This window comes from Mesoplodon mirus (assembly GCF_964341445.2).
Source record: "Mesoplodon mirus genome assembly, chromosome: 6".
Lineage (NCBI taxonomy): Eukaryota > Metazoa > Chordata > Mammalia > Artiodactyla > Ziphiidae > Mesoplodon > Mesoplodon mirus.
The window spans coordinates 9,072,279-9,088,185 of record NC_138982.1 but is presented as its reverse complement, the minus strand read 5'-3'; the positions used below and the strand labels follow the sequence as shown (position 1 = coordinate 9,088,185).

At 41.7% G+C, this 15,907-nt stretch overlaps 1 protein-coding gene across 1 annotated transcript in view; it reads left to right on the top strand.

Annotated features, from left to right (window-relative positions):
- The window catches only part of PCOLCE2 (procollagen C-endopeptidase enhancer 2), a 67,896-nt gene extending 57,311 nt beyond the window's left edge, over positions 1 to 10,585 (top strand). The window contains exons 7-9 of the mRNA XM_082624976.1: positions 4,559 to 4,642; positions 7,579 to 7,746; positions 10,007 to 10,585. Coding sequence (XP_082481102.1) covers positions 4,559 to 4,642; positions 7,579 to 7,746; positions 10,007 to 10,137 — 383 coding nt within the window. The 3' untranslated portion in view covers positions 10,138 to 10,585. The remainder of the gene's footprint in view (positions 1 to 4,558; positions 4,643 to 7,578; positions 7,747 to 10,006) is intronic.
- The last annotated feature ends 5,322 nt before the right edge of the window (positions 10,586 to 15,907 follow it).

Sequence of the window (15,907 nt, the reverse complement as noted above, 5' to 3'; positions counted from 1 at the left end):
CTGATACCTAAGGAAATTATGGTCACTTAAAAATGCTAGGAACCCTGTTTTGGCACAGATCATTACAAGCCTACTTTTTATTTCTTGGCACTTATAAAATTATGTTTACTTTGTATTACATAGAACCGTAGTGTTTTAGGTTAAAGTTTCAGGGCTCTGATACCTGCCTGTTTTCACATCTGCCAGTATTTGGACTTTTTTGGGAGGGGGTATGCTCCAAAATGTGTCATACAAAATGTATTATTTTTTCAAATTGGAGTAAATCAAACAGAAATATTTGAGGTATTATAGAAGCCAGTCGGGAAACTCTGGTATTATCTAAGAAATGGAGGGGCAAGTGTGGGTCCCTGTATCTTGTCTCTGTACCCTGTCAGCTCCACCCACCAGGATTTCAGGCCTGAGATTTCAAAATCTGAATACAGGGAGGAGAAAAAAAGTGGGAAGGAAGGATCTAAGGTTAAAATATGAAATAGGCTGAGATAAACCCAGCTTTACTGCCCACCATTTTCTTCAGGTACCCTGAGTAGGGCTGTCCTGAGTACAGGCACTTCTAGAAGGGCTGATTTTTCTGAGCACTCCACAGTGTGCCACCTTGTGGCCTGCAGGTGTACTGCCACATGTTACAGCAATATTTCTCCAGCCCATCTCAGTGGACCCTGGTGTCCTATTCTTTCCAGTGAATTATCTGTCCGCACTCACGTGGTTCCCCAGCTTTTATCTTGTGGTTCCCCAGCTTTTATCTCCAGTCCTAAACTTTCTCTGAAACTGCAAACATGAATTTGTAATTTTCTCCTCGAGTTTTGTAACTGCTAGACATTTAAATGAAAACATATCTAATGTAACTCACTTCTATCACATTATTTTCTGTCTCAATTCTGCTTCTCCACCTGTTTTCCCAAGCATGGTCCACAGCAACTGTAGCCACACTCTTAGGGTCCCCTTCCTCTGTCTTAATTCCCCACTGAATGCCCCATACATAAACACACACACACACACACAGCAGACTCTGTCCTTCTCCCACTTAAATTCATTGTCTCCACCTGTGCCATCCAATACAGTGGCCACTGCTGAACACTTGAAATGTGACGAGTGCTACGAAAGATCTGAATTTTTAATTTAATTAAAATTTAAAAGCCTCCGTGGCCAGTGGCTGCCATACTGGACGGCACAGGGCCAAACCCCTTGGCACTTTGTTCGTAGCCTCTCTTGCTGGGTTCATCTTTAGGCCCCACCACCTCACCACTGAAGCTCTAAGTAGTTGGGGTTTTATCCTAAGTGCAGGGGAAGCTGTTGGTGGATTTAAGCAAAGTCCAGGATTAGATTCACACTTTACGAAGATCACTCTGTGAGGCCCCAGTGAGGTGAATGGACTGTAGGGGTCAGGAGGGTCAGCATGTTCTTGGGGTTGTCCAGGGGAACTGCACCAGACAGAAATACAGAGACGGTCAAGAGACACTGACAGTTATGCAGGCCAGAGACCTTGGGAGATAGTGACAGGGCTCGGTGGTTAATTGGACTAGAGCGATCCAGAAGCATGCCTCCCGGGTCCCTGGCTTGCATAACTCAGAGGAACAATGTTACCATTCATAGAAGGAGAGTCATAGGTTGAGGGGTAGATTCATAAGTTAAGCTGAGCTCTTGTAGGGTTAGAGGTGTCTGTGAGACAAGCAAATGGAGCTGTTATGTAGACAGTTAGATCTACGGGCCTCCAGGCCAGAAGAGGGATTTAAGCAAGAGATTTAAATTTGAATCTTCAACATATACATGGTTGACACCATGGTGCAGAATGCTATTTCCTAGGGAGAGGTTACAGGGAAAGGAGAAGAAGGGCTGGAATTCAATCTCTAGAAACTCCAGGTCTTTAAAGAGGAGGATCTGCTGGCAGAGAAGAATGAAAAGAGCAGCCAAGGGGAGGCGGTGGATGTGGGGGGAACCCAGGTGTCTCGGGGGCCAGGGAAGACTGTGTTTTGAGAAGGGGGTAGTCAGAAGAGCCAAGTGTTGATGAGACTTCAAACAACGGCAGGACCAAAATGTTACCATCTGATTTCATGATGTGGAGGTTACTGGACATGCTGGCAAGGGTTATGAGTGGAGCTGTGCAGGCAGAAGCCAGATGGGGGTGAGGGGCGTGTGAAGCAAGGCGAGGAAACTGACACTAAGTCCAGGAACTCAGTCCACAGGTTCGAGCCTAAGGGAGGGTGTGAACGTGGTAAAGCCAATGGGAAGTAGCCGGCACAGCAGGAGAACAGAAGGGCAGAGTGAAGGAATAAACTGAAGAGGAAATTTCCACAAAGAGGAGCGGGTCTGACCTCCGGAGGACGCACAGAAGGACAGACCTTAGACCAGACATGGGCAGGCTCCTCTCTCGGGGAGGAAAGAAGAGAGGGGGCAGATAAAGACAGCTCGGAGGTCTGGTGGGGCTTCGAGAACATTTTCTTCTATGATCTCTGTTTTCCCCAGAAAATAGGCAAGGTCAGCTGCTGAGAATGAGAAAGAAGGGAGGTGGGAGCCCCGGGGGGTTGGGAGAATCCGAAAAACAGCTGTGGAAATTGGAGACAGCTTGTCACTTGGACGAGGGTCCATTTGTGTTCTCAGCTGTCTACGTGCAGGCACAGAAAGAGACGCAGAGGCTCCTTCAGGCTTCCTAAGGGTTGGAGGGCAGAGGGGAAAGGGAGTTTAACATATTGTCAAGAAAGTGAGATAACAGACTGTGGAAAGTCAGTGGAGTAGCTAAGGAAGTAGAGACGGGCCAGGAGGGCGGAGTGGGAAGAATGCGAGGGGTCAATGAGTTGAACCTCTGAAGACAGAAAGCAAGTACTCATGAGAGTCTGAGAGTAACTAAATAACCTTGAAGGAGAGGAGGCTACACTGGCTGACAGGGTGTCTACGTTTGGGCGATTGGTGATGAGACTTCAGCAGGAGGACATGGAAGCCTGGGACTGAGGGTGGCGGCACCGAGAGGGATCGTCCCCGAGGAGGGAGGACCCACCGGCACGGCCGCGGGAGCACATGGAGAGGAGGGCTGAGAACCAGGTGCCCTGCTGGGGAGTGCAGGGCAGCAGAGAGGATGGGAGCAGGGCGAGGGTCAGGGTGGGACAGCTGATGGCTGAAAGGCAAGAGAGTAGGCATGTCCCGAAGGGAGAGAAGGGGCCGTGGGGGACACCCACCCAACCTCCAGACTAGCATTCCGAGGCCGAGAAGGAGCTGGTTTCCAGTGGCCCACGTGAAAAGATGCTCTTTCATCAGACAGGGAGAACCACTAACGCCACTGCCTTTTGACTCAGCAAATTAGGTAAATTCAGGTCCCCAACTCCTAGAACAACAGTCCCTCTAACTGCTTTCTGAGCTCTTTCTCCATATATATGCTATTGTGTGTATTTTACCATTAAATTGTGTGTCTTTTACCATTAAATTGTATATATTTTAATACTATAATCCACTTTGGATCCTTTTTGGAGTTAAGTAGGGGTACAAATTAAGAGTAAATTCACGGAAAAGTTAGAACATATTAGCAGGGCAATATTACAGTTGTAAATTCTTACCCACCAAGTACTGTTCTGTGACAGCTTTGTTTAATTCTTCCTAGCATGTTGCCACATAGAAGTGAATCATTAGGAAATATTTTGGAAACATTTTTAATGATGATAATGAGGATTATTTTCATTTCATTTCATTTCATTTCGTTTCATCATATTACAGTTTCTCAACCTTGGCACTATTTACATTTTTGGCCAGAAAATTCTTTGCTGTTGGGGGCTGTCCTGTTCACTGTAGGACGTCTAGCAGCCTCCCTGGTTATATACCCACTAGATGCCAGTGGCATCCCCTAGCTGTGATCACCAAAAATATTTCCAGGCATTACCAAATGTCACCTAGTGGGCAAAATCACCCCTGACTGAGAACCACTGTGGTTATCTGTTTAGTTGTACTTTCAAATTTGTCTACTTCTCGGTTCTTAAGATCCTTCTAGGCAATGAATAATGCCTTACTAATAATCCTTACAGGCTCAAAATAAATGTTTAGTGATTGGTTGCATCTAATTACAGCTATAACACACCTTACCACATGAGCAGTGTTCCCAGAAACCTGTACTGCTCACATTTGGGCGACTGTGTATTTCAGATGCACCAAGAAAGTGCCCTCCACCCTCAGGGGGAGACCCATAGGATTCCTTTTGGAAAATGAGGAGTTAACCTACATCTCCTGTGTTCATATTTGTTGTACTGGGTTTTTCTAAGCAGGGCACATGAGACTGTATCTATTTTTGGTTACAGCATTAGTTATATATAAAGGAAGAAGAGAATAGGGCTAAATTTGGGTTATCTTTGATCTCAGGTTTAAAACTCAGCAGAGGGTATTGAGTTACCCTGAAGAAATTAGAGCAGGGGTTGGTAGCATGAAGTGTTGCCTTTGCATGCTTTTTAATTATTTCATTGCAATGACAGATTGGTGGCTCAGGGAAATATATGGGAATTTTAAATTGGTAGATTCAGATCTAAACACCAATTATACTTGAATTCATTTTCCTGAATCTTATGTCTTTCTTCTCTGAATGAAGGTTTAAAACCCACCGTGGCCCTGTGTCAGCAGAAGTGTAGACGGACGGGGACGCTGGAGAGCAATTATTGCTTGAGTAACTTTGGTAAGAAATAAAACCCAGCCTTTCCTCTTTAATCAGAAACCTGAAACCGCATGCTTAATCTCAAAGGAATTGCCGTGAATGTGATGGTAAAGGGTCAGTTACACTCTTCATTTACCCAAGAAAATATTTTCTTACACACTAGGGTATGTTGACTTGCGCCTTTTGAAGTGTTAGATTTCACACCTGAGAAAAATTCATGCACAGAAAATATACATTTTCCACATAAACTTAATAATTTGACTCCTGGTATGTGATACTACCGTTCTGTGTATTCTGGCTGGCTCCGTATTCCAGAAAAAACCTGTGTCCCTTTTTTCTCACATAGTTTTCATGTACTGAGTACTTTTTCACACATCTGTAGTTCAACTGAAGTTAATTAGAAACATGTCCAAGCTGGCCTCTCTCAGAAGAAATTCAAGTATTTCCTCTGTAGTGTCCTTCCAAAGGACTAAATTAAAACTTGGAAATCTGAAATCCATTTGGAAACTCTTATAAACAGGAACCTGAGGAGATATTACTTAATGACTTAGAATTTCTAAGAGTTTTTTCCAATTAAAAAAAATTGCACTTCTGTGAAAACCACTAAAGAGCAAAAGATGCCAAGTTTAATTATGTTGGTTATGTTTAAAAAGAACATCGAAGAGAAGTCTTAGCCGGAAAAGAAAGTTGGTATGGCCTTTAAATAGGTTACCCAGAACAAAGGGCCTCCCAGATGAGGCTTTGCTTGCTTTTTCTTATGCCTTCAAGTGGTAACTGCAGCCCAGACGGACTATGTTGTAGAGAAGGTATGAAGGCACTAAAGAATCTAGCGCCCTAAATCTAACTGGAGTTTGCATGCTGAAATTCAAATAATGGCATGAAAATGAAAACCAGTAGCACGAGGTGTCATGGCTCCCACACCCAGTGTGGTCTTCTGTAGGAGGTGCTTAAGGAAATCTCCCTTCCTGTCCTTCAGAGCCACCTGATTTCACTCGGCTACTGACTGACGTTTTGCAGTAAACATTCATGACCAAGAGTCAAAGTAAGGCATGAGAAGAATTCTGATGTTATGAGCTTTGCGCACCACGTAAGCAGTGAGTTCTCACTTTATCCTGAACGGGTCATATCAGCCAAGTCCAAAAGTCGATCTATTCCACTGTGACTCACTTCCATGGCAAAATGACCCAATACTATCACCAGTGGCCCATTGGTTCCCAACCAGCATTGGTAACACTCCTTTAGGGGTAGGTTTTTTTTTTTTTTTTCGCGGTACGCAGGCCTCTCACTGTTTTGGCCTCTCCCATTGCGGAGCACAGGCCCCGGACGCACAGGCTCAGCGGCCATGGCTCACGGGCCCAGCCGCTCCGCAGCATGTGGGATCCTCCCAGACCGGGGCACGAACCCATGTCCCCTGCATCGACAGGCGGACTGTCAACCACTGCGCCACCAGGGAAGCCCTAGGGGTAGGTTTTGATTGTCACAATAACTGCCGGGTGCTACTGGTTTTCTGGGTAGAGACAGGATTCATCAGAAAGTCATTCAACGCAAGTCCTGCCTCACATGGAATGTCCCCTGCCCCCGCCACCCCCAGAATGCCAAAAGCACGCCTTTGAGAAACACAGCATCTTTCTTTCTGTGGGTCAGAAGTGAGACTCTTCTCTGAGTGTCACATAGTAAAAAGAGAGAGTGACATAATGAAAAGCAACTGAATTTTGCTAGAGTTTTTTTTTTTTTTGTAAGCAAGAAAATGTCTTAAGTTATACCTCAGTTCTATACTTTGACTTGTTAAATGCGTTAAACAGGATGGATAAAAAAGAGAATATGAAAGACCCAGAAAAAGACAGATATTTACTGATCATTAGAGGGAGATGGGGATCTATGGATGAATCAGAGTTCAAGGAGAAAGCACCTGATATCCACTGAGAGAAGACAGATAAGGGATGAGGGGGGGGTTGGTCTAAGGAACAAAAACAATTCTGGTTTTTGCTAACCCTGATTACCTTCACTGCTTTTATGATACTCTTTTTTTTTTTTTTTTTTTTGCGGTACGCGGGCCTCTCAATGTTGTGGCCTCTCCCGTCACGGAGCACAGGCTCCGGACGTGCAGGCTCAGCGGCCATGGCTCACGGGCCCAGCCGCTCCGTGGCATGTGGGATCTTCCTGGACCGGGGCACGAACCTGTGTCTCCTGCATCGGCAGGCGGACTCTCAACCACTGCGCCACCAGGGAAGCCCGAAAGGGGCTTTTATCTTCTGACCCCCATCTTCCCTCTTCCTTCTCCCCACCTCCATCCCAACCTGCTGCTTCTAATTCTCTTTAGTTTCCTCCAGCACCTGCAATTGGTCATTTGCTGTAGAAGCCTGGGAGAAGGTTTAAGGGAGTGGATATTTGTAAGACCGATTCTTCATTTAATAAATATGTGTTTTATAAAAAAAAAAGTTCAAGGAGAGAGGCCAGCTAAAGAGAGGAACCAGGGGGAGACACAGAAAGGTAGGTGCTCACCCACACAGACACAAGGACTCAGATCTTCGTGGCTCAAACCCCCATCATGCAGCCTCTTAGTATGGTAGTACCTCTAAAGGTACAAGGTCCTGTTGAGTATTCACAGGTAGAGGCGCATGAGCCCATCCCTTATTTGGTAATTGATCCATACGTCGGATGAAACATTGGAACGAGTCCTTGTCTCAGCAACTGACTGCAATTCGGCAGATATTTTGGTTTTCCTACTCAGTATCAACGCCTAACAGCTGCGGTAACGTTACAGCTTCACGACTCCTTTTTTTCAACCTGAATTTTGATGACAAATGTACAGAATCAAATCCAATGGCTCTATGAGGACCTTCTTTCTAACATTAAAATGTTTCCCATCTGAAACTTAGAGAAATGTACAATTACGTTCAGTTCTGCTTACGTTTGCCTTCACTGTCCCATTAGTTCAAAAACGTTTTCTTTTGCAGTCTTGGCCGGCACTGTTATCACCACCATCCCTCGAGGTGGGAGTTTGCACGCCACGGTCTCGATCATCAACATCTATAAAGAGGGAAATCTGGCAATTCAGCAAGCCGGCAAGAACATGAGTGCCAAGGTCGTCGTGGCCTGCAAGCAGTGCCCACTCCTCAGAAGAGGTGAGTCAGAGGAAAACTTCAGTCTTTCTTCCAGGGGAGCTCAGGGGCAGAGAAGGGGACGGGAGAGCCTCTCTGAGAAAATCATGGATCTTTCCATGCCATGGCTGGTCTAGGGGAAGTAAAGTCAGGGCTACTGTATTGCCCACTTGTGGTTTCGAAGGAGGGCCTTTGGAGTCAGCCAGAATTGGGCTCCAATCCCAGTTCCGGTAACTTGTGGAAGGAGACGAGGTAATGGAAATGATCAATGAGTCCAAGAAACGTTTGAAGTTGGATCAGTAGGGAACAGAGAAGGAGCACATCAGGAGAAAGAGATTTTGAATTATTGAACTTAAGGTGCCACTGCTGTGTGTAGAGGAAGATATCCATCAAGGAACAGGAAATTCAGAGCCGGAGTTCAGAAGAGAGAGGTATCTATGGGCTAGAATGAAAGATTTGGGATTCATTTGTAGATATAGGATTATTAAATCCATAGACGGGGGTGAGTTTATTAAGAAATTTTGGGGAAAAAAAAGCTACTCCAGAGCCAAAGGTACATGATTTTTTTTTTTTAAACAGGTTCTTTAACTTATAAAAATAATGTATGCTCTATGGGGTTTTTTTTTGTTTTTTGTTTGTTTGTTTGTTTGTTTTTGCGGTACACGGGCCTCTCACTGTTGTGGCTTCTCCCGCTGCGGAGCACAGGCTCTGGACGCTTAGGCTCAGCGGCCATGGCTTACAGTCCCAGCCGCTCCGCGGCATGTGGGATCCCCCCAGACCAGGGCACAAACCCATGTCCCGTGCATCGGCAGGCGGACTCCCAACCACTGCCACCAGGGAAGCCCTGCTCTATGGTTTTTAAAAAGTTTAAATAAGTAGAGAAGGATATAAAATAAAAAGTGAAGCCCTTTCCCTTTCACCAGAGGCACAATGAACAGTTCCTTCCACAAAGTTCTATCCATATAAAGCCTGCACATACACACGTAGACAGAGGGATCATACTACACGTTCTACTGAAACTTTTCCCCCATGTGATGTATATGTGGACAGCTTTCCATCAACAGCATGTATAGATCTCTTTTTCAGCATGGCAATAATGCCTGGCATTCCACTGTGTGCTATACCATGATTTCTGTGTCCAATATCAGCTCATTTCTTTCCTCAGTCTTGTTACACACCTCTCCTACAAGTGAAACAAACCAAACCTCTGCCACACACACACAGAAATATAGCATATCCACTTCAAGAAAGCTTTACTATGAATTCAGATTGTTGAGAAAAGTCGGAAGGCGAGCAGCCTCACATTGACTCTTTAGAGGGAATATCAAAGACCCTGTAAAAGCTAACACTTCTTTCCAGAGCTGTCTGGAACAGCAAATAATGCACATCTAGACACGGTCAAATCTCATAATGATGCTAGCAGTCCAGCCTTTCGGTGGCATCTACCTGCTCATCCTACCAAGCCTTCACAGGCTCAAGACCACTATGATGCCAGTGTTGGCCCACAGAGGAAGGCCTATGCAAGAGAAAAAGGAAACACATATTTCTCTTATGACATACGGGAGAGAGGGAGAATAAAGGGGGTGGTAAGACACACTTCCTTTATGACATTTTTCTGAAGCAGTATAAATCTTCAGAGTTGAACCCTACATAGCTCAGCTTGGGCCCCAGTCTAGGCCTACCTTAGCCAGAAACACTGATATATAAAAAATAGTTTAACAGAATAAAGTACTTTTTAGTACTTACCTTTTTGCAAGGGACTATAAGAATGGAAAGAAGTATATGATCCAACCATGCCCTCAAAAAACTTACATAGTATAAATGTTGGCGATGTTAATAAAAAGTTCAAGACAACAACAGAAGACAATGGATCATTAGTTGCCAAATGCCTGGGGAGATCCAGAAGCCTTGTGACACCAGGAGAGGCCATCTGAAGATGGCGTGTCGGGGAGCACTGGAGGCCCCTTGAGGAAGGAGAGCCTTTCACAGAAACAGTGTATTGTTCATAGCAGACACTCAGTAAATACATCAGACCTTCTGCAGAGCTAGACATGACCGGATCGAATCATTCCATCCACTTTCCTAGTGTTAGCAGAGCTGGAACATGCTATTCAGTTACATTTAGATTTTTTCCCAATGAGAGTCTTAAACCAGATTTTATCCTAGATAGGATAAATGTCTAATTATACCATTTACAGAGCAATTACCTAGAGGTGAGTTATAGTCGAAGTTGTTTCAAACCAACACACACAGAGAAAAAAATTAATCTTATATTCTCTTTTAGGTCTAAACTACATTATTATGGGCCAAGTGGGTGAAGATGGGAGAGGCAAAATCATGCCCAACAGCTTTATCATGATGTTCAAGACCAAGAATCAGAAGCTCCTGGACGCCTTGAAGAACAAGCAATGTTAACAGTGAACTGTGTCCATTTAAGCTGCATTCTGTCACTGCCTTTGAAGGATCTATTTTTTTCTCAGTAGGAAAAGAAAATTTATAACCTGAAATATTGAGCATTCAGAGAGATTTACTCTTCACATGATGTAGGTAGGAGAGCTCCGGTGTCACTGATGGAAGTTCTGTTGCCTGCAAAGAAGAAGAGCAGAGAGCCGACTGGAAACCTGCACACTTAGTGAGGTGATAAGAAACTAAATGTATCAAGCGTTGACAGTTTGGAAGCAGTTTATTTATACATCTCTGTAAAAGGATATTTTAGAAATGAGTGTGTGAAGATGTAAAAAAGAGATTTTATACGTGCAATATTTATAGTGATATTTGTTTTACCTTCAAGCATTTGCTCTGAGTTGTGATATTCTTCTCTTGCATTTTAAAAATCAATGCTTAATAAAATATTTTTAAATGATTATATAACAGCCATTAGACTTGCTTTTATAGAAAGTGGGACACTGTAAAAAGAATGTTCCCTGCTTACACATAAGGTTGTCCTTGTATCAGTTTATACTTTGCTAAAAGAACATTCCAAGAACCGCAGGGACTAGATGGACTCAGTAATGTAAATAGACTATAATTCTTCTCTGCAGAACCAGAGAATGTTCGAGCTAGAATGGTGTCCCTCAGGAATCTCATTCAGGTCCTTCATTTTGTGATAGAAATGGAAGCTCAGGTATATTTAGTGACTTGTGCAGAGCACATATCTCCCAAGAGACAGAACGGGCAATCTAGCTCAGGAGTCCTAATTCTAACCCCAGTGCCCTCACTGCCACTAGAAAAGGCCTTCTCTGCTCCACAGGAAAACCCTCTTCTCTTGCAGAGTTCAGTTTTTGTTTTCCTAGCCTAAATCATAATTAGTTGTTTCATAGGACTTGAAATTAGAAGTGAGCCTGACAACCCTATCTTATTAATCCCTAGTTAACTGGACGAGATTGTATCAGCTGGGATGCATTCTGCCACTGCCTTTGAAAGACCTCTTCTCACTCAGTAATGGAAGAACTGGGAAAGGGTTCCCATCGTTTGCACAGAGCTGCTTAAAAGGCAGCAGCACCTGCAATGATTGTGGCAACCAGCCCTCAGGAGGTTGTGGGCCAGGAGCTGCAGAAGAGGGAACAACCATCCCTACCCAAGGAAGGTAGAAAGGATAGTAGGGATAAACACAGGCTTGGGTCACAAGGTCTCTCGCAGTTGAAGCAAAGTTTTAGAAATAAGGGAAGATATTCTCTTGGGTGAAAACAATAACTCCCAGCTCTAGAAGTGACCAGACACTCAAAGAGCAGAAAATAGAAGTTCTAAAGGTAGAATCCTGTTTGGGCAGCTGAGGGAGCACAAGAAGCAATGAATGGGGGCTGGTTGGCAGGGTCAGGAATCATTCCTAAACTCTCCCACCAGGATGCCCGTCAGTACCAGGGCACTCACCAGCTTGAGGAAGTGAATGAACTAGAGGAGGCTGTGGGTGGCTTCCCTGGCCAGTGCCACCTTTTAGAAAAAAGCCTTCTCAACTGGCTGAGGGCACAGGGCCGCTGTACCCAGCCAGGATGTAACTGTGGAATCCTGATGGATTCTAAACTTCTCTCAAAAAATCGGTACCTTTCAAGAATGCATGTTGTGAGACTTTGGGGTGACGACTAAAGATTTTAGCACGTCTCCTCTTTTAGTAGAACCTTCTTATTGGTGCACTACAGGCAGCAGGCTTGCAGCCATCAGCCTCCTGCACAACCAGTGAAAAGACTTCCATGGGTTTCTGAGTGGGGGCTGGAGTCTCAGTAAAGTAAAAAGTTATCCAGACTATTCATACCACTGGCATCTCTGACACAAGACTTACAACTGTTGATGGGATTTAGTGGTTAATAACAGATGGCAATGGTTTGTCTTTTAATTCAATTATTCAAAACAGACATAAACTAAATAGTGGCATGGCTCTTTCTGGTCCAACAACCATCCCTTAATTTCTTTTCTTGTTTATTACATCATTTATTTTAACTGAACTTCAGTTTCCTTAGTTATAAATTGAAGGAGTTAGACCGGATGACTTCTGGAGTCCCATATTATTTTCTCTTTTAGGAATCATTTCTTTTAAATTTTTTGTTTCTTTTTAAAGAACAGTTGATAAAGTTTTGGGGTCTTTTTTAGGTATTTGTACTTGGGGAATCAAATACATGTAACCAACAAATGGGTGACTGTACTAAACCATCACAAAACAAATTTCAAAATGATAAACCAGACTCTCTGATGTGTTTCACGGGGTCCTGCTAGCTTAATTTTCATCCTTTGAATTCAATTCAATTCCTATAACAAAAACATAAGAATCTTGCAAAGTTCCCAAATCTTAAATTCTGTCATATTACTTACTTGATTGAAGGTTAAACTTAGTTGGAAGAAAGTTACCTTCTTTTTTTCCTTTCCGTAGGAAAGTTCTGCCAGGCTCCCATTAGACCTTCCAGACTACTAAATGAAATAAACTAATGACAAAATCTTCTTTAAAGAAAAGCCCTATAATAAAACAGCTACTAATCAGGAAGCTCCAATATGAGCTAACTAATATTAACCAGAAAATTCTTTTGCTTAAATGCATGGACATATTTATATGCATGCAAACAAATTTGCAAAAATAGTAAGTTCATGTGGAAAACAAACATTAAAAAAAAGACTTGACCTAAGTGTTCTAAGCCCTTTATATTGAAAAAGAGAAGGATAAAAATATTGATTAATTTGATGACTTACGGATTTACGTTAAAATATCTAAGGTAACCGTAAAAGAATACCGAGTTTGAAATTTTATTTTAAAATAGCAGAGGAAAAAAAGGTAAGAAATTAAAGAAAGTGAAATAAGGGAAAATAGAACAACATATGCTAGTAGAAATGAAAATGTATCAATAAGTCCAATTTATATAACTAGACTAAAAAGTTAAAAGCCAAAGATTATCAGACTGGATTAGAAAAACAAAATACAACAATATGCTATTTGAAAGAGACACCTAAAGCATAAGGACACAAAGAAGTTGAAAAGAAAAGGATAGAAAAACATAAATATACCAGGCAAATATTAACAAAAACAAGACTGAAGTGGCTTTATTCATATTAGGGAAAAAAATAGACTTTAAGGTATTTCTCAAGATGAAGAGGGTTACAAGGAGATATAACAATTCTAAAATTTGCATGCACCTAATAACATGCAAAGATATGTAACTAAAATATATATTTTATCCTTCAATATAATATAGGCTTCAAAATATATAACTAAGTCTGGAATAGTAGAAATGGAAATTGACAAGTTCACCATCATAGTGGGAGATTTTAACACACTTCTCACAGTAATTGGCAGATTTAAAAGAAACAAAAAAAGATATAATTTTTTTAATAACATCTTTATTGGAGTATAATTGCTTTACAATGGTGTGTTAGTTTCTGCTTTATAACAAAGTGAATCAGCTATATGTATACATACATCCCCATATCTCTTCCCTCTTGCATCTCTCTCCCTCCCACCCTCCCTATCCCACCATTCTATGTGGTCACAAAGCACCGAGCTGAAAAGATATAGATTTGAAGCACACAGTTAACTAGGTTTACCTGATGGACATAAAACAGAACCAAAAGCTCTTTTTTTTTTTTTTTTTTTTTTGGCCATGCCACGCGGCTTGTGGGATCTTAGTTTCCTGACCAGGGATCAAACCTGGGCCCTTGTCAGTGAGAGCACAGAGTCCTAACCACTGGACCGCCAGGGAATTCCCCAAAAACTCATTTTTAATCTCAGTATGGAACAACTTCAAAACTTGACCACTTACTGCACCATGAAACAAATCCCTTTTAAAGAACTAGTGTCGCACAGACATCCTTCTCCAGCAACAATGAATAATTAGAAATTAATAGCACAGAGTACACAGTAATTAAAAAAATAAGAAGAAAAACCCTGAGGTTGGAAATTGAGAAATGTACTTTTAAGTAACTCGTGATCAAAAGGAAACTGTCATGGAAAATAGAAAATATTAAAAACTGAACAATAATAGAAACACTGAATTTTAAAATGTGTGGAATGCAGTTTATAACCTTAAATGTTTATATTCTAAAAGAAAGGGTGAAAAATATTCTGTGACTGATACAAATTATGGAGGTTAGTAAAAGAACAACAGAATACACTTCTAAAAATTGGAGGAAATAAGCATACAAGCAGAAATTGAATAAAGAATAAAATAGGATCATAAATAGAGACAATTAACAAAATAAAAAATTGGTTCTCTCAAATGACTCATATAATTGACAAAACTGACAAGATTAAGCAAGAAAAAACATAAAAAAGGACAAGAAAATGATTTAGGCATGAAAAGAGACCTTACAACAGATGTTAAAGCACTCTCAAAAAGCAGTTAAGAGGATATTATGAGCCATTTATGTCAGAAGATTTGGAAACTTAGACGAAGTGGACAAATTCATGGCCAGGGGGTGAGGACTTATCACTTGGACTCAAATAGAAATAGAATATCTAAATAGTCTTATAACCATTAAAGAAATTCAATCCTAATTTTAAAATTTTCTTCAGATAAAACCCCAGGCCCAGACAGTTTTACTTAGAAGGTCTACCAACATCTAAGGGACAAACACTGCCAATCTAACATATACTATTCCAGAGTATAAACAAAGAAGTAACACTCAGCAATTCTTTTTATGAGATGAATATAATCTTAACATCAAAACTTCAGCAGACAATAGGATCTAAAACCACTAGTCTGATTTTACTTCTGAACATAGGTGCAGAAACCCTAAACAAAATATTATCCAAAAAAATCCCAGCAAACCAACCAAATAGGTGACAATCAAGTCGGGTTTATCCCAGAAATACTTGATTAATTTAACATTAGAAAAACAATGATTACAATTCACTGCATTAATAGAACTGCAATGCCAACTAGGGAGTCTTAGGGGCAGCTAAACATCCAGACTTAACAGTATCACAGGCCTCCCTTGGTACCAATATCCTCAGAAAGATACTGTATAGCACAGGGACCAGAGCTTAATGGCACAATGTCACACTTTCTTCTCTGGGAGTCTTTGCAGCCATCTGGCAGCAGTTCATACCAGCTATCCATGAGCTGTTTTCTTTGCCTCCCTAGATAAACTCTCAGATGCCAGGAGACAAGACTCACGCCAGATGGATGTAGATACCCCAGTTTAAAGGTCGCGTCTCCACAGAAGTCAGTTATCTCTTGTAACAACTCCATAAGCCCAGCTCCCAGACGCCTTATAGATGACACCTGTTTATGAGTTACACACTCAGAAGAGCCCAGAGCTCTGGCTCCCCTATCGGGTATTTATAGTTCGCTTATACTGGATTGGATTCTTCCCAATCCAAAGCAATTTACCAATCAGGGATTATTTTTACCAGAAACAAGTTTGTCTAGCGACATAGTTGACATACTGTATTATCAGATTACTAGGTAAACTAAACTAGAGTTAAGCAAAGATCATCTTTTAATGGGGAAAGGTTCTGTTAAGCCCTATTCACAGTAGATTAAAGAAGAAAAATAATTTGATCTTAGTAATGCAGAAGCACTTGATATAATTTAACATTTACTCATGACAAAAATAAACGCTGAGCAAACTATGAATAGAAGGGAACTTCCTTAAGTTGAGAAGAAAACCTGCAGCAAATCTTATATTTAATGGTAAAGTATTGAAAGCATTTCCTTTAAGATCAGTGATAAGACAGGAATGCTTGAAATCACATTTCTATTAC